The sequence below is a fragment of the Polypterus senegalus genome, chromosome 8 (assembly GCF_016835505.1).
Source record: "Polypterus senegalus isolate Bchr_013 chromosome 8, ASM1683550v1, whole genome shotgun sequence".
Lineage (NCBI taxonomy): Eukaryota > Metazoa > Chordata > Cladistia > Polypteriformes > Polypteridae > Polypterus > Polypterus senegalus.
Window position 1 is genome coordinate 120,773,594 of NC_053161.1, and position 17,649 is coordinate 120,791,242.

Below are 17,649 nucleotides of genomic sequence, written 5' to 3' on the forward strand. Positions count from 1 at the left end.
CTGTGTTGGCTGGGTTTGGCTCCCGCAGACCCCCGTGACCCTGTGTTAGGATATAGCAGGTTGGAGAATAACTGACTGACTGATGATATTCTAAACTGGGTAGATGGTTGGTCTATCTTCATAGTGGTTAACAAGATGAGATGCTGTAACAAAAAGACAAAGCTGCCAGGAACACATATGACAAGGCACATGTGATGATCAAATCAGGGATGTTTAATCCTATACAGTTTCATGAACCTGACACTAAAATGTGTTTTTCTGGAGTTTTCATCATTGTGAAAAACATAACTCACTTAAAAACATTTTTTGTTTGTGGTTTTTGGTTAGAAAACAAGGAACATTGCTCCCTAGAGACATAGTCCCACTGTTTACTTGTGTTTTGTTCTGAAGATGGTAATGCAAGTAATTGTCTGCAATACAAGTAACAGGATTTTTTTTATGCCCCCATTCACATCAGAGCAGAGATGAGGTATGTTGCTTAAAAATGTGACATGTTGCATGTTTTCCAAAGAAAACAAAACCAAAATGCACCCTTGTACACATTTCTTCATGTTTTCTTCACAGGAAAACACACTATCCAGAGTTACCACTCTCTGCCATGACATAGGAACTGCTCTGTCAAGTCTCTTGATTCCTGCAGATGAGGGTTTGCATGCTATAAATGTGCTGTGGAGCTCCAAATTCATTTCTGTCTCTGTTGCATCTTTAGGATTGTGATTATCAAGACAGTCATTATAATTAGCCAAGTGGGAATCTTCTTACCAGTACAAACGCATCACAAGCCTGATGGCTCAATTAAATGTCTACATCTGATAGGAAATGAGTTTGGTAATTTTTCAGGTAGACACATACATTAATGCCTGAAAGCTCTTTCAGAAAAGGAATAAATGCTTATCTTCTTGGGTCAATGTTTTGTTTTGTGAATTTTTATGCAAAACAAAACCCTGAGTTTCACCACAAATTCATTATTGCATGAATCATTTTGCTCATCGCTACAAGAGATAATCAGCCACATCTACAAAGGAAATAAATGTCTTTACTAAAAAATGCCTCACATCTTAGGTGAGCTTATTACACTATAGTACACATTTCACATTGCTGTATTATTTTCTGTAAGTAATCCATGGTGATATACAATTGCCGTCTTTATTTATATTCATTCCCTTTTATTTATAACTTAACATTTTCAAACGTGTTTAGTCAAATTCTGTGCTGGTATCCAGAAGGTTGCCGGTTCAAATCCCCGTCACTGCCAAATGAGATCCTACTCTGCTGGGCCCTTGAGCAAGACCCTTAACCTGTAATTGCTCCAGGGGTGCTGTACAACGGCTGACTCTGAGCTCTGACCCCAAGGGGTATGCGAAAACTAACAAATTCCTAATACAAGAAATTGTATAAGGTGAAATAAAGAAATTCAGACTTATAGGAGCCTGAAGCCTATCCTAACAGCAATGGCTGCAATCCCACCGTGAATTTGGCGCCAGGCCATTTTAGGGCTCACAGGACCAATTTAGATTTGTCATTTAACCTAAACTGAGGAAACAAAGCAAAATACCTGACGAAAAATCCACTCAGACATAAGGAGAGCGTGGTAGCTCTGAACAGATAACAAAGGGAATAGCATTCAAACCCACGATGCTGGGTCCATGAGGCAGTAAAGCTACCTACTATGGCACTCTCCCTTTGTAGAAGTTAAAATTTTTTTCTTGCTACTGAAACAGAACGTGCCAGTTTATAGTTGTAGCACAGACAGTTCGAATGACGGGTTCAGGGTCATACAGTGAGTCGTAGACAGGGATCAAACCTGCTCATTTCCGTAGTTACTACTACATCACAATTTACTTTTGTGTGTAAAATAAATCTCCTGAGAAAATCATCTTGCAGAAGGCAGACAATTCTAGCTTTAATTGCAGGCACAGCTTCAGTGATGTGGGAGCCATCCTAGTTCTTCTATCACCACTGCCACACATGTATGATCGAATTTACACTTTAGTGTGCTACCAGTAAGACAACGCAGTGCGTTTTCAACATCTTTCTTTAAACAAGTTCCTCACAGAGCTGTTCCCTCTGTGTACATTCTGTCAGATAAGATAATGCAACTTTAAAGAAGAAGTAAATTCTTTTAAATCCTCTTCTCTTTGATTTCCTTATGTGTATTTCAATGCTGACCCTATCATGTGTGTAGCCGCTAAGTAGGTAAGGCAGGATCAAGCATGAGCCCAACACGTACCAAAAGAAATTTCTCATTCCAAAAATGGTCGTTTTAAAAAAGGTTTAGTGAAAATTCAAAGCAAACAGTTCACACAAAAATAGAGAAAAGTTATTACACACGCAGAGTAAAAGGCAACAATGAAAAAAAAAGTTTCTTCTTTATACTTAATCTTTTGTTGTTAAACTTCAGTTGTCTTCTATACTTAAAGATTAGTTATTTCCTTATGTCTTACTTAATACATTCAGTACATTCTATACATACGACGCTGCACGTTCAATTGAGCATGTTACGTTACATACAACTGGGCACGGTTTGAAACTGTGTGCCCTCCATGCCTTACTTATGGCAAGGGAGGTCACTAACTGAGACTAATCTGTAGTCAGAAGGACAAGAAACAGTTAGAATATTCCATTTCAATTCAACTTGGGGAGTTATAATGAGACCTCTCATAGACTATGCACTAATATATAGGCAAACGTTTAACATAACTAAGAAAATACTTCTATCAACTTAACATAACCTAATTGGCTCTTACAATATGATTTAAAAAAACATTTGAAATGTGGGTTGCTAAAATAAAAAAAAAAAAAGAAATTCCATCTGGATAAACTAGTGGCCTCAAGCATGCTGGTATTCCAGCTAAGATGCCAAGAAAGGCCAGGCTCAATTAAACGTCTTCACGCACACATTCATTCAAAAGCGTATACCACCTAGTGGTGAATGTAGAGTATGGCTTTTGCTATCCTGGAGTCAGCTGAAAGCATTTGGTCGCATATTATTACCTGCCCCTAGACATCTTTATAAGTCTCATGAATGAACAGCTGTAGAGCACTGCTGCCATGTTAAAAAAAAAAAAATCTTTTTGCCCTTGAGTGACTTAATACTCTGTGTTCTCTAACACTTTTCACTGTTTAACTCATTCCAGATGTACACTTTCCATATAAAACTTTCTCTCCCTTTTATATTTGCAAAGCATGTTGGAAACCATTAAAAGCTACATATTAGAGGTTTTCTTAATTAACCAAACAGGGTAATCATCCCATCCTGTTGTTGATTGGATCACTGATGCCAAAAAAATGATGCTTCTGCTTTTATAGCACCTTTCTGAGAGAATGCTTTCCTCAAGATCTTTAGCACAGAGAACAAGATCAGTGCCTTCAATTGCAGTGTGGTCTAAAGACTGAGGAGCTGGAGGCAGTTCAAATAGTACCTCACTCTGTTAACTGGTGGAAGTAACTTCACCTGCCTTTTCCAACTTTTAGTATTTAGGTTTGGTGCACAAATAATGATATCTAACATAACATGAACTTCTCAAACCCACATGTTCCAATTCAGAGGCAATGGGGCTAGGCTTAATCTCGTATCACACTGCACAAAGGAGTAACCATTCTGAGATGGGACACCATAGCCTACTAACACTGAGGTTTGGCCAAGTTAGAATGGCAAGTCTAAGATGACATGGGGTGAAAACACTAGACATACAAGTGAAGAACATGCTAACTTGACACTAACAGCAACCAGTAGGGAGTTTACAATATAGGGCACTGAATCAATGTGTACAAAAATGTCTACCGTGAAAGGTTTAATACAGGAAGGAAGGTTTATTATCTGTTTATATGATCATCTATTTTCCTTTCAAAGTCAGTGAGAGCATACCATGTAGTGAGAAATGCAAGGCAACCACCAGTCATAGTTATTATAGAACAAATTTTTGTTTCAAAATGAGATATTCTGTTGTCATAATTTCATAAAAAATATTTTTTACAGTCTTTTTCTCTTTCTGGGTGGTGTGAATAAACGGATTTTAAAGTGCTGTTTAAATCATTCTCTGCAGGCAGATTATCACAGAATAAACCAAGGACAGAATTCAGTATAAAACGATGGTAGAAAATAAAAGCCAAATGCACCTTTTTCTGGTTGCCGTAGGTACTACTTGGGATTATTTAACAAGAAGAGGATTAAAATGAGAGTAATCTGTGGCAAAAAAAAGCGCCTCGCTATTAACATTTCCCTTCAGCTCATGATAGCAAATAGGGACATTAGAGAAATAGAGAGAATGATTCAAAGCACTTGACGGGAGTGTGATCTTTGCTTGACCTTAAACTGATTTCTGAACTGAGGGCTTGGCCAATAAATAAATAAATAAATAACTGATAGAAATAAAAAGAAGCGGCACGTCTCATCCTACGCCTGTCAACAATGAAAAATTGTCAGGAATCAGACAAACAGCTTCAGTGAAGAGATTGTTTCCGGGACTGAAAGCTTTTCCAACAGCTGTTTGCTTTGGCCACTGCTCAGGCCTCATTTTTACCCAAAAAAGAAAATCTATTTTTTTCTCTTCTAAAACAGAGCAGGAGGCAGCATTTTCAGTGGTCAGGAAGACGTGTCTATTTCCAGTGTTGTGGGCTCAGGGCCGTGTTTTGACAGTTGGAATATAGGCTTGTTTTTCAACTGATTCAGTCTATACACTTCACTGGAATGCTGCTGGAGAGCTAGGAGCAAAGAAAAGAAAAGAAAAAAAAAAAATCAAAACTTACGAGTTCTTTAATCACAGGCAGCTTTAAGGCAGTTACCTTCCAGAAAAGTTCACGCCCCAGAGGAGTGTTTTAGCGTTTCAGAGAAACTCTGACTGAATCGTCAGCTTTAGACTGTGGAGCATGGAAAGAGATTCTCACTTTCTCCGAGTCTCAGTCACTGAAGGCTGACCTGAAGAATGACTGCTACTGCATTTCTTTAAACAGCTGCATTTTTTTATTGCAATTCTCAGACATCTGGATACGCTGAAGTTCTGCTCTGGTGGTGGGATTTTGTCTCTCTCAAGTTCGGCTCCCATTATTTATTTATTTTTTTCAAGTGGTCATGCCAGTTGTGGGGGTCGCTTCAAAGCTGAGACAGCCAGCTGTAGGGTCAAAGCCTGTTCATACAGCAATTCCAATTCCTAATCTTGGCAGGACTCCTGTGTCACGCTCCTACTTGCCAAGGACTACTGAGCTTGGAGGGACAGACAATTCAATGCTCTCTTGTCAGCTGTCATTAAAATCAACCTGCAGCTTTCAGGAGCGGCCGCCTGAAGGGAGAGCCAAGGAAACAGAAGATAGTAAGGTCAGTGAGAAGTGATGAATTTACCCCCAAAGCTCTGGATCGGGTTTTCTGTCTAATTATATTACTTGGAAAAATTCCTGGGGCTTCAAAAAAATCCCCTTCTAAACTGAAAAATAATCACATAAGTTGCATAAGTAGTATGAGAAGTGGTGGCGAGTCTGTTGCATGATCCAGGTAGTTTGGACTGTGCCCAGTTTGTGAAATAAACTAAACAACATCAAATAGATGTATAGTGGCTTTGCTTGACTGATGAAGTAGAAGTTGCTTGGTGTGGTTATTAGCTTTATTCAGTATTGATGGAATTCTTGACCTTAATAGATTTTTATTATATTTCTTAGGCCCAAAGTATTTCAAAAGACAGAATGTGCTCCACCATTCATTCATTCATTCATTCATTCATTTGTCTCACTTATGAAACATAATATGCTTTAGTAAATATCTCTCTTTTCAATATTATTAAAACATAATACAAAGTGAAGTTGGGGTATTTTGGCTAAGACATTGGACTATAAAGCACTGAGCTGCTGGTTCAATCCCTGCCACTGATTTACTGTGTGACCTAAAGAAACTCATTAAACCTGCCAATAAAATTTACAGTTAGAAAGGTATAAAGACCATAGGATATTTTGTGAAATAAAGTCCTGCAATTGAATTTCAGCAGCTATATTCTTGGCTTTATTTATTTAAGAATAACTGATGAAGAAATGTACATATTTATTATTTAGTCTAATTCATTGAGCCTAAATAAAAAATATAAAATGCATTTATTTGTTGGATAAATCATAAATAAATAAATAGTGCATTTCACAAGTTGTCATAACAAGCATGCAGTAGTATTACTGAAAACAGTTTATTCATATATTAGTAATATACAATTCCTTGTATTTGCTGCACATGAAAATGACTTAAATTTTCATATTATTATCTAATTTGATGTTGAATTACTTATTGCAGTAAAAACTATTTTTAATATTATTTATATATTCTTCTTGGGCAGCATGCTGATACTGCGATTTGCACCACTGCACCAGTGTAACAGGTTTGAATCCCATGGCTGGTTGTCATGTCTGCATGTTTCCCTTCCACATTCCTAATGACATGACTTGGCAATTCCTAATTGACCCACTGTGGTCACTATGATTGACTGCTGCCCAGTGCTGCTAGGATTGGCTCTGGTCCTTGAGACCTGGCATTGGAATAAGCAAATCTGAGAGTGCTATACTATTATTGTTTTTATTCAAGTTGGTCAGGATAGCAACAAACATTACTTAAATGGGCCTATTAGCCTCTTACATCAGGAGGATGCATGACATCCTAACTTGAACAAGCAGCTTGGATGAACTCCTGGATGTTACTGACATGCAATCACAAGTTATTTGCACTGGTAACACCTCTGCACATGTATGGTTAATGAATATTTAACACCACGTTATATGTAAAAGCTCATAATTCTCTCATAATTTGTGTCTGTCATAATCAGTTTATTTACAGTGCCTCACGAATGGTGCTAATTGTGTTTTTTCCTTACACATCTTAACCAGGAAATGCAAATGCAAGATAATTAGGAGGTGGGGCATTCAAAAGAGGTGGGGTGACAGCAATCAAAAAACACTGAGCTCTAAAGCACTGAGCTCTAAATCCTAGAGCCAGAAAACTGATAGAAGTGAGTTGCATGCAGAATGGGATGAAGACAGCAATTCAATTTTAGCCACTCCTCGTGCTTGTTGACACTGCTACAGATAATCCTTGTTATATGTCAGCACATTTTTTCTGCAATGTTCAAAATTAGGTCACAGTTTTAGGCACATCTCAGAGACAGTAATCTGAGTTTAAAGCTTCATTGGCCCTTCATTCATTGTTCTAGGCTATGAAGAAATCTTCTCTGAACAGTATCAGAAAGTTCACAAATATGATAAAATATGTTATATTTATGTAAAATAAAAAAAATTATTTACAAAACTGTTCAAGCAAATTTTGGAGGGTATTTGTAATTAATAATTAAACAAACAGGGCTAGTAGTGTTGGTTTTGTTCTTATTGATTATAAAAATATGTTTAGTGTCTCTTTCAAGAATACATGTTGATTTCTAATAATGCCACTTAGGATGCAGACAACAAGGCTTGCACAACAACAAGGGTTGAGAACCACTGTGTTAGGTGGTCAGCCTAAGTCTAATCAGAGTCAAAGTGCACTAAAGTGGGTGCATTGGCATTTACTTGGTGTTCTTGGAAATTAGTGTTGGAAGATAGCAGAAGTATATAGCCATTCCAAGGGGTTACAAGTGAAAAAGAGCAGGGGAACGAAAATAGAAAGTACATTCTGTAATAATGGAGAGAAGGAGACCAAGCATGTAGGAAGTCCAGACGTGGCAAGTAAATCTATGGACTTTAATACAAGGCCTAAATACGTACAAGTTCTTAATACCTGATTCAAGTTCTATGGAATTAATACAAGTCATCCAGGGCAGGGGCGTGGGGCGGCTGGAGTCTTTTCCAGCAACAACTCTAGTGAAAAACAGGAACAATCAGTATGACAGGGAAGTACACTAAATGCAAATATATCATTATGGGTAAAGCAGAGCGAGGGAGCTACTTGTGTTAATGTATTAATCTTGAGCTTTGCAATAACAGTAAATATTAATTATCTACACATTTTTTATAAATGTGATACTACCATACTACAGTATACTCTTTTCTAAGCCTGCTTAATCATGAACAGAGTCTTGAGTGGTTGGAACTTATACCAGCAAGCATAGTGTGCCAGACAGGAACGTTCTTCTGGACACAGTAGCAATCCATCACAGGGTGACCACACACCACACATACATACTATGACCAGTTTAGTGCTGTTAACTACCTAACTTGCCTTTGGTTTTGGGGGGGAACCTGGAAAACCCAGAGGAAGTGCCAAACAGACACGGGGAGAATATCCAGACTTCACTCATGGAGTACCTGGGACGTGAAACCCAGTCTACCTACTGTAAGCACTATCTCTGTGTCATCATGCTGCCTGAACCTGAAAATACCCATAATCCTGCTTATCTGTATTTTCTTTGCTGTAAATCACTAGGTGTATAACAGCTGTAGCTCATCAGGTGACACAAATCTGCTGAACAGTGTCATTATGCAAGACCCAATGGACCCCAGGGGGATTGTATTTCCCCAGGATATGTACCATATTAATATTGTTATATCTCTCATCTTAGCTTTTGACCTTTGGCATGTGCTACATGTTTGCAATTTGCTGTTTTCGTATTAAATTGACTTTCTGTATTGATTGATGGTTGTACTTTTTATGGTCTTTGCAGGAATTGAGCCAATCCCTTGTTATTATTGTAACAGCATATTCTTGTAAAATACTTAATTATTGCAATAATATAATGAGTCATTTTAATAACTGCACCTTTGTCATCATAACAAACCTGGTCATTTTCCATCAATAATATCAGAACAAATGTTTCTGTTGTACATATTGAATCATGTTTTGTGTTATATTGCAAGATGTTTTTGAGCTTTTATTGACTTTTACTAGAATTTTAACTATTTTATATTTGTTATCATTAACAATCTAAGATTAACAATCTGAGCTTGTATAAAAGATGTGTGCTATAAAAAAAGTTTGGAGCAACGTTTGATATTTGATTTTTTTTATGACAACCAAGCACTTTGTCACATATTACATAATTACATATTACATGGTCCGACTAACTTGATGAAATTAAGGGCCTGGAGGCTATTTTAAAACCTTAAGCAAACCTGGACAGGACAGCTCTGTATGTCAGAACTCTCATGGGGTCAGTTTAGAATCACCTAATTAGCCTAACAGATATGTCTTTGGGACCTTGGAGGAAAAGCAAAGTAATGGGAGAGACCCCCACCACCGGCCAAAAAAAAACCCCAAAAAAACAGACAAACATGACAGAATATGAAGAAACAACAGATACAGAACCTTCGGATTCAGTGCCAAGACATTAGATCCACTGTCCCACCATACTTCCTGTTTCACTTGTTAACATTTTGTCTTAATATAGAAATTACCAAGCTTTTGACTCTTACATCTTACTCTGGAACAATATTATTTCAAATTAAGGTAAGCAAGTGATCAATGTCTCACTTATTGGGTCGCCACTGGCCAGGTTCAGTCTAATTTTCTGCCAGGATCAAATAGCTAATAAAATAAATTAGAGCATTTGACTATCCAATCTGGTGATTCCAAATATTGAAACTAAAAGATTGTTATTCAGTTTGTGGATGAATTTGAGTTAGTCAGCATGGTGTAAGAAAACTGGAAAAATGTCCAAAAATGTTCTTTATGCCTTGCCCACATCATAATATTGTGAACTAAACACAATAAAATTCCCTTCCTGTTTGCGTGCTAAGCCCGCTAGTGAGGCCGTTTACTGTACCTTTCTGATTCCAGACGAGTTCATGACCTCAGGAGCTTTCGCTGAACAAGCACAGCAGCCTCATTTTTACCTCAAGGAAATTTGAACATCAAAGCTGCTGCCACAGCAGGCCACTCTGTGATCTGTGCTCCAGCGTGGGTGCTGAGTGAGCGGCTACTCCTGTTACTGAAAATCAGAGTGGCATGATTTGAATGGCGTCCTCCAATTGCAGAGATTTTAGACAACACTATACTATTTTTTCCATTGTACTAGTTTTAAAATGTTACCTTCTTAATATCAAGATACCTTAAACAGCTAAATTTGAACCTTATAAACAAAATCTTAAACTGAATTTTTGCCTTTGAAGTGCACTTTACTGCACACTGTCTGTTGGCATTTTTTGAACAGTTAAGCGTTTGACAGGTTCCTTTTATTGGTGCCATTAGACATTAGACCTGTGGCTTTAGGAACACCAATAATTTGAATCATACCGTAAAAGAGGGAATTTCATGGAGGAAGAACAATCAGACAAGTAAACTATTTCTTCATTTTTTTAATTTGAACAAGTAGATTGCTGGCCGCTGTTTTGCTCTAAGGTTTGCTGTCTGACACTAAACAAGTCACTTTACCTTTCTGTACTTGCAAAATGTAAATTGCATTGGACAGTTTATGTAAAGTGCTTTTGGTCAGAGTTCACCATTTAAAGCACTAGCATATTCTGGTCACTCCTTTTACTTCTTTTAATATCTGAGCCTTCATGAGGAACTGCTGTGGATTCTCCAGAACCTGTTTTAGTATAAAATATATTCATCCACCTATCCATTCATCCATCTATCCATCCATGTATCCATCTTCATAACCCATTCTTCCAGGGCAGGGGCTTGGGACAGCTGGAGTTTATTCCAGCAAACATCTGGTGCAAGGCAGGAACAATTCCTGGGCAAGGCACCAGTCCATAACAGGGCAAACAAACAGACAGACACTAAGGCCAATTTAGTAATGCCAATTCACCTATTCAATATTTCTCTGGCATAGTCCAAACAATTTCATTGCCTTGTATAAAATCCATTTTATCTTCTGTTGTGCCTGTTCTGTTTTTATTGTCTGGGCCCATTGTCCTCTTTGTTTATGCAAGGATTGCTTTTTTGGCAGTTTAGTTTCCTCCCACTGGCTAAATACATTCTGTTCTGTCTTGTGGAGGAACACTGACAGACTTAGGTGAAAAGTCCACACACAAAGAATCACAAAGCTAAATGAACACTTGCTGAAAACTGAATATTTGACTTCCGAAGTGCCAAGAATGTGATCATCTGAAGATCTTGGCTGTCTGGCAAGATAACATGGGGGAAGCAGCAGTGGCTAATATTGTGCAATGTTAGTAGTAAGAGTTTTGAAAGTTCTGTTTGGGGCAAGATGCCGATCTATATAAATAGGCTGAGGTGCTTCCTATATTTGGTTTATCTGAAGACTCTAACATGAAAATGTGTAACTCCTTTGTGCAAGAAAACCAGTGAAAAGAGAGTTCTAGAGCCTCAGAAGCAATACTGATGCACAATTAATAAGCCATGAACCTGTCAGAAACTCTCCCTGAGGGCTTACTCTGATTAAAGAAATACATTATTACAGATGTCACTCAAAATAAATAACTAATTCTTCATCCATACCAGGCTGGTTGTGTGTCAAAAAATTTCTTTGTCTACCTGCCCAAAAGGTGTGCTCAAACACTTCTTAGTGTTGTGCAATAGGCACAGAGTGGGCATATGACACAACGTACCATACCAATATGACAGTTATGCAGTCAATAAGCAGGTATAAAAGATGGAACACGATAGGGGCTTACCTTACTTCTTATTTATTTTATATTTAGGCCATCCAAAAGTACCAGTCTTGACATACATTTAATGCACAATAAAACTTTATCTGCCATGTCATGATTTGTTTGACTAGAACACCTTTACACAAGTACCTGCAAAAATCACTTTATTGCCTCTTATTCTGTCTGGAAAATGTCACGAGTGTGTTGTATGCTAAATTCTTTGACAGAAAAGAAAAATAACTAAAGCAGCATTTTTTAACGTAATTAATTACTGAGAATCTCAGGTGTCACCTTTGAAAGAGAATGTGTCAGATATAAAAAAATCATCAGATTCTGGCAATGTGTTGTAGATACTAAAATGATATTTTGGATCACAGAAGAGCCGGAGTGTTCCAAGTTGCACTTTGCTTTTGAGTAGAACTTAAAAAATCTAACAGTGCAAGTTGATTAATTGAGTGAGAAGACGGTTTTAACTGCTGGTTCCAAAGACATAAAAGAAAAAGAAAATGAGGTGAATCGAGGCATGCGCCATGCTACTGAAGACACATAATATCAGTCAATTATTCATAAAGGTCCTTCAAAAAGAAAAACATTACAAAATATTTTCTAACTAGAATTTTGGACTTAGGCGCACAGTCATCTTCATTCTTTTGCTTTTATTGTGTAATAATATTCTTTTTTTTTCTGCTTTTCCATATTGTCTGTGTTTTGAAAAGCTTTATAATTTTTTTTTAGTTTTTCATTCATTTAGACAATTGGTGTGTTTGTAGGTGCAAAGTAAACACATGGAGAGAATTCAAAGCATGAAATAAACAAAGGCAAAATAACAAAACCTGATGCTATTCTGAGCCAGAATAATCAACTCTTGAACCCCTGTCTGTCTAATGTGGGGGGTAGCACACTTGCTTATTAAAGTACCACTCTATTGCACTCCCTTTCTCATGTCCCGTCTCTCTATGTCACTCAGGCCCTGATAACATTTCCTGCAGTCCTTGGGCATAAAGACAACTTTAAATGCCATCCTCAGTTCACTTTCAGCCAAGCCCCTCTGTTATAAGGAGTGGTTTTCCATTTTCTTCAGGGCAAACTATGCTACACCTCCCTCTAGTGGCTCCTATTGTCCCTGCACCCTGCAAGACATGCTTCTTTCCAAGCTTGGTCTCTCCCTTTTTCTCTACCTCTCCTTCCTGATGGGTGTCTGAAGATTTATGCTTGTCCTGCACCTCCTTGATGATGCCCTTGATCCTTTCATTATATTGTAAGTTAGACACACCATTCTGAACTAAAACATTTGGTGTCATCAAGAAAAATTAAACAGTGTAATTTCAAATACTCTAAATATTTCCCTGAAGAGAAAGAGGAAACTGTGTTGAGCCAACTGAGAGTCTTAGTTTGAAGAGACCAGCAGCGATATAGAATACTGCACCTTCTGGTTACCACTATGGCCTTCTCCTAAACTCGATGTAGCAATATCTCTGGCTTTGAGAGGAACCTGTTCATTTTCTAACTCCTGGATCATCAGTCTGTTAAGGAAAGTCCAGTGATGATTTTTAAAGATTGTGTCATTGGGTAGAGTCAGCTCATTGGTGGAGTTATTCTTTCAGACGTCAAAGCCTGAGAAGGAACAGACAGACTTTTTATAAGGCCAGATTTAGACATTGCCTCTTCCAGTGTACCCTTTTTTATGGGCTCCATCGGGGCAATAGAATGATTACAAATCTTCAAAATACATTTAAGGACCATTTTACAGCCAGCTTTGTAAAGATCTGAATTCATCCCATGCTTTACATTTTTTTTCCTTTCGTAATTTTATGCTAAATAGTAACTTTCAAGATGTTTTCTTAAATGAGCATCTTCTCGTGTTTTTTTTTCCAGGGATATACAGTGTGATACTCTCCTCTGTGTGTAATTCTGTTTTCTTTATAAAAGATTGTGTAAAGTATATTACATTTTAGTCACCTTTTCTTTTCTGTTGTAAAATTCATCCTATAAGACTTTAAAATGCTTACTGCCACATTGTCTGATCTCTGCAAACCAAATTCTGCTTAGTGGCGCTCAGTAAACTGCCTCCTTCTATGCTTTGTACAAAGTCCGTGGTGCTGAATTCATTCCGGAATGTCAGTTTTGTCACAATTTCTTTAGTGCTTTGACATTTGCTTTTCAGCTTGTTTTTCTTGTACTTGATCCAGCAGTTGTGTCTTGGTGTTCATTCTATGTAGGTACTTCATCTCCCTTTATTTTGAAAATGTCAAAGGATATTCTATCATTTCCGGGTGCCTATCTCTTACTCATATGTTGGGTTATGTTTCATTTCCTGCAGATGAATGTCTGGGTCATTCACTTGTACTGAAGCTGTAATTTACTGTCATTTTTTCCATGACAGTAGCGTTGTGGGCGTAGTTCTGATCCACTATCATTCAAAATCATTTATGCCTCCTCGCTTTTTTATCGCACTAACTACCAGACTTTTTTTTTTTTTTTGTAGTGTTGGCTTGACTACTTTAGCTTCTTTTCCTATTTAAAAGCTTTTTTTAACAAAATCTTAAAGAAACACCAATCTGAGAAACATATGTAATAGTGCTACTAAACCTGATCAGATTGTATTACCTTTTCCTTCATTTTTTAGCATTAAGCTAACTGTCAGTTATTTTTTAATATCCCTGAAGTGGATAAGCTTGTTAAGAAAACAAGAATGAATGGTTATTTTTCTGTATTTTTAATGTTTGCCTCAGAACTTTTGCAAAAAATGCAAGTTAACCGCCATTTAAAAAAAACGAGCACGAGAACTATTGCATTAACAGCAACAACAACAGCAATAATAATAATAATACTAATAATAATAACAGCTAACCAGAGGTTATACTTTCTGAGAAAGTTAAAGAAGTACAGAATATAACAAGAAGCAACACCACTTTTCTACAGGTCCATTACTGAAAGTGTTTATAGCATTTCAGCCTCAGTTTGATATGACAGGTTGATAAATCTGCTGAGGGAAGAAGTACCTTAACAAGAAGTACTGTGCACCTCTTCTAACATTACTTCCTATTGTGGATGTGCTTTACTTTTCTAGACAGAAATGTGAAGCCATTGAGATTTTTTCCTACCATATGAATCATACTACACCCAACCTTTGCTCACTTTTCTACCAAGCTGTGAGATGCATGAACTTAAACATTTAATAATAATATGTATATATCTATGTGTGTGTTTTATTTAGATCTTTGTCCATGGATTGTTAGGGAGTAATGGTTGCTGTTGCCTTAATGTTTATGTTTTATTTCTAAGAGCTTCAGCTAGTACTATAATGACTGTTAAAGGATTTACTTAGAATTGTCAAGTTAACCTCAAATTTACATCTTTGTGATGTAAGATAAAAACTAGAGGATCTGAAACATACAGTGGCCCAGTGGGTAATAGGATAAAGTGTGATATGAAAGGACTGCATGATACACTGTCTAATCAGAAAACAAAGTTGTGGTCAAAGGTATAAAAAAAGTGTAAAACCTTAGCATTCTACTGTTGCTACTGTTTACTCAGTATTGTTCTTCAGCTTTCATTTAAACAGACTGACATTCAAGGTGAACTACGGTATAGCCTTGAACTGCACATGCTTTTGCTTTATTGTACATCAGCTGGGTCAACACGTATATATGCATACTTATACTTAGTAAAGGTGGTCAGTGCGCAGCTGTTCAGCACAATGCAAGAAAATCCATCTTCATTATCCATCCATCCATCTATTCATCTTTCTGCTGGTCCTGCTAATTCTAACTCAGAATCATAGTGTCCAAAACCTGTTCTAGTGGGATTGTAACAATAATGATTATAATAATAATTCTTTACATTTATATAGCACTTTTCTCACTACTCGGAACACTTCAGTGAGTGGGGAGCCACTTCAACAACCACTAATGTGTAGCATCCACATGGATGATGGAAAGGCAGCCATTTTTTCACCAATATGCTCACCACACAATAGCTATTAGGTGGTGAAATGGTAAGAGAGATAGACAGTTAGGGACGGGGAGGATTGGGGGCCAGAATGACTAGGCCATGGTGAGCAATTTAGCTTGGACATAGATATACGCCCTACTGTTTACAAAGGATACACAGAGGTCTTTAATGAGTACAGAGAGTTAGGACATTCGTTTTGCATCTCATCCGAAGGACAGTGCCATTTTTACAGCACAGTGTCTGTGACAGTTCACTGGGGTATTGGGATCTACATCCAGACCACAGGGTAAGCATCCCCTTCTGGCTTCGTCAACACCTCTTCTAGAAGCAACCCAAGCTTTTCCTAAATGGTCTCCCATCCAAGTACTGGCCAGGCCTAAATATGCTTAGGTTCCAGTGGATGATCTGTTCTGAAATTCATGGCAAAAATCAACCCTGTAGAAAAATACTGTAGAATAACCTATGCAGGCATACAGTAAGGAGAACTTGCAGCATTAAACATTATGCTACCATGCTACTCTTCACAAAGTTCTATAATTATATTCTTCAACCATAGAAAGAAAGAAAGAAAGAAAGAAAGAAAGAAAGAAAGAAAGAAAGAAAGAAAGAAAGAAAGAAAGAAAGACTGGGTTTTGTCAGGACGGCACAGAACCACAGTGCAATAAATCTCCCCAGAGACTGTGGGAATCCATTATTATACACTGATGCTGTCATCTGTTTTTACTCTCTATAGTCCTGTAAATTATAAGAAACCTCATCTTTAATTGCTGCCTACATAGAAACCATGAAGTTTGTACAAAGGATTTATCTAAACTGCAAAAATTACTTGATATACATGATTGGAATTTTCCTCTAAGTCTGCATGAACAAAGTGTACCTCTGGAAAAATAGTAATGATTTACTGGTGGGAAGGAGTGCCTTATAACACATGAATGGGGTAAAATGCCCTTTTAATATAATATTTTAGAAGGGGTAGCAACACTGCACTCAAGTACAGAAATGCATGGCCAAAGTCATAAGAAGAGCTGGACCTGCCTAGTAGTGCTGCTGTATCTGTCCATCTTCGACCCTCCTAAATCTATTTAAGTGTTGCGTGGAGATTATAGTCTATCTTGGCAGTATTTGACACAAGGCAGTAACTGGCCCTCATGAGTGCTATTTCATCAGTGAATACACCCACATAAAGGGAAAAATTAGAGCCAGCATTCAACCTAATATGGACACTTTTTTGTGATATGAGTTGAAAAGTAAGATTAAATTGATAAAAATGCACACATACAGACAGTGAAGGAGATGAGATTTGAAAGTAATCTCCATGCTGCTCTCAAATAGTGCAAAGTTTAGGTTTGTTAGATTAAGAAGTGCCTTCTGATAATTTGTTGGTATTTTAATAATGTAAAAATGTTTTTTGTTTACAAATAATAGATATTATTAATTTCAGATTACTTGCATTTTATATGTTATATATGCCAAATCTGCTTTTTTATTGATATTCAGTGCATCCATTGCAAAACATGATTTAAGAAGGTCAATATAGTTAATTTAGCACCAACATGTATCTTATGAAGCTAAAACTAGCTAGATCAACCTGTCAGTGATTTTACTTATCTACTTCTTTACACAACAGTTTTTCTTTGTAGGTAAATAAGTATGTCCGGTTCCTCCATATCAGTCAGACACTACATACGTATCTCAGCTGTTATCTCTATTAAGCTGCCTGTGACGCAAAATTAAGTGAAAAGAAAAATATATTCCTTTAGATGAGAGTTTTACTGGGTCAGTAAGTAACTTTGTTCGGAGACTCTGTATTAATCAGGTATGACATATGGTATGTTCTGTGTGATAGCTTACTACTGTTTGTAGTGTATTATGCATGTTGCTTATTGCATCTTGCATCATGTGTTAGCGTATAAAGCGAGCTCTGTACAAATTAATGTGAGGGCACTGAAGTGAACATCAGCACAGAAAAATATATTTGCGCTAATCAACTTGGCTACTGCAGGTGATACTAACATTACTGCGTGAATAGTCAGTGGTAATCACACCACAACAATACATACTGGAAGAAGCAATAGTTTTTCCAAAATAGCTGATGCCTCTGCAATATGTTACTATAGAATCAGATTGCTTTATGCGTGCTAGGGGCTGAAATGGTAAAAGTATCTGAAAAGAGTAAAAAGA

General features: G+C 37.2%; 1 protein-coding gene across 8 annotated transcripts in view; it reads left to right on the forward strand.

Moving 5' to 3' along the window:
- Positions 1–1,344: 1,344 nt before the first annotated feature.
- nav3 (neuron navigator 3) overlaps positions 1,345–17,649 on the forward strand; it is a 544,841-nt gene continuing 528,536 nt past the window's right edge. For all 8 annotated transcript variants that reach the window (XM_039761717.1, XM_039761722.1, XM_039761719.1 and 5 more), the window contains exon 1: positions 1,345–5,314. In XM_039761717.1, the coding sequence (XP_039617651.1) occupies positions 5,072–5,314 (243 nt within the window). In that variant the 5' untranslated portion in view covers positions 1,345–5,071. The remainder of the gene's footprint in view (positions 5,315–17,649) is intronic.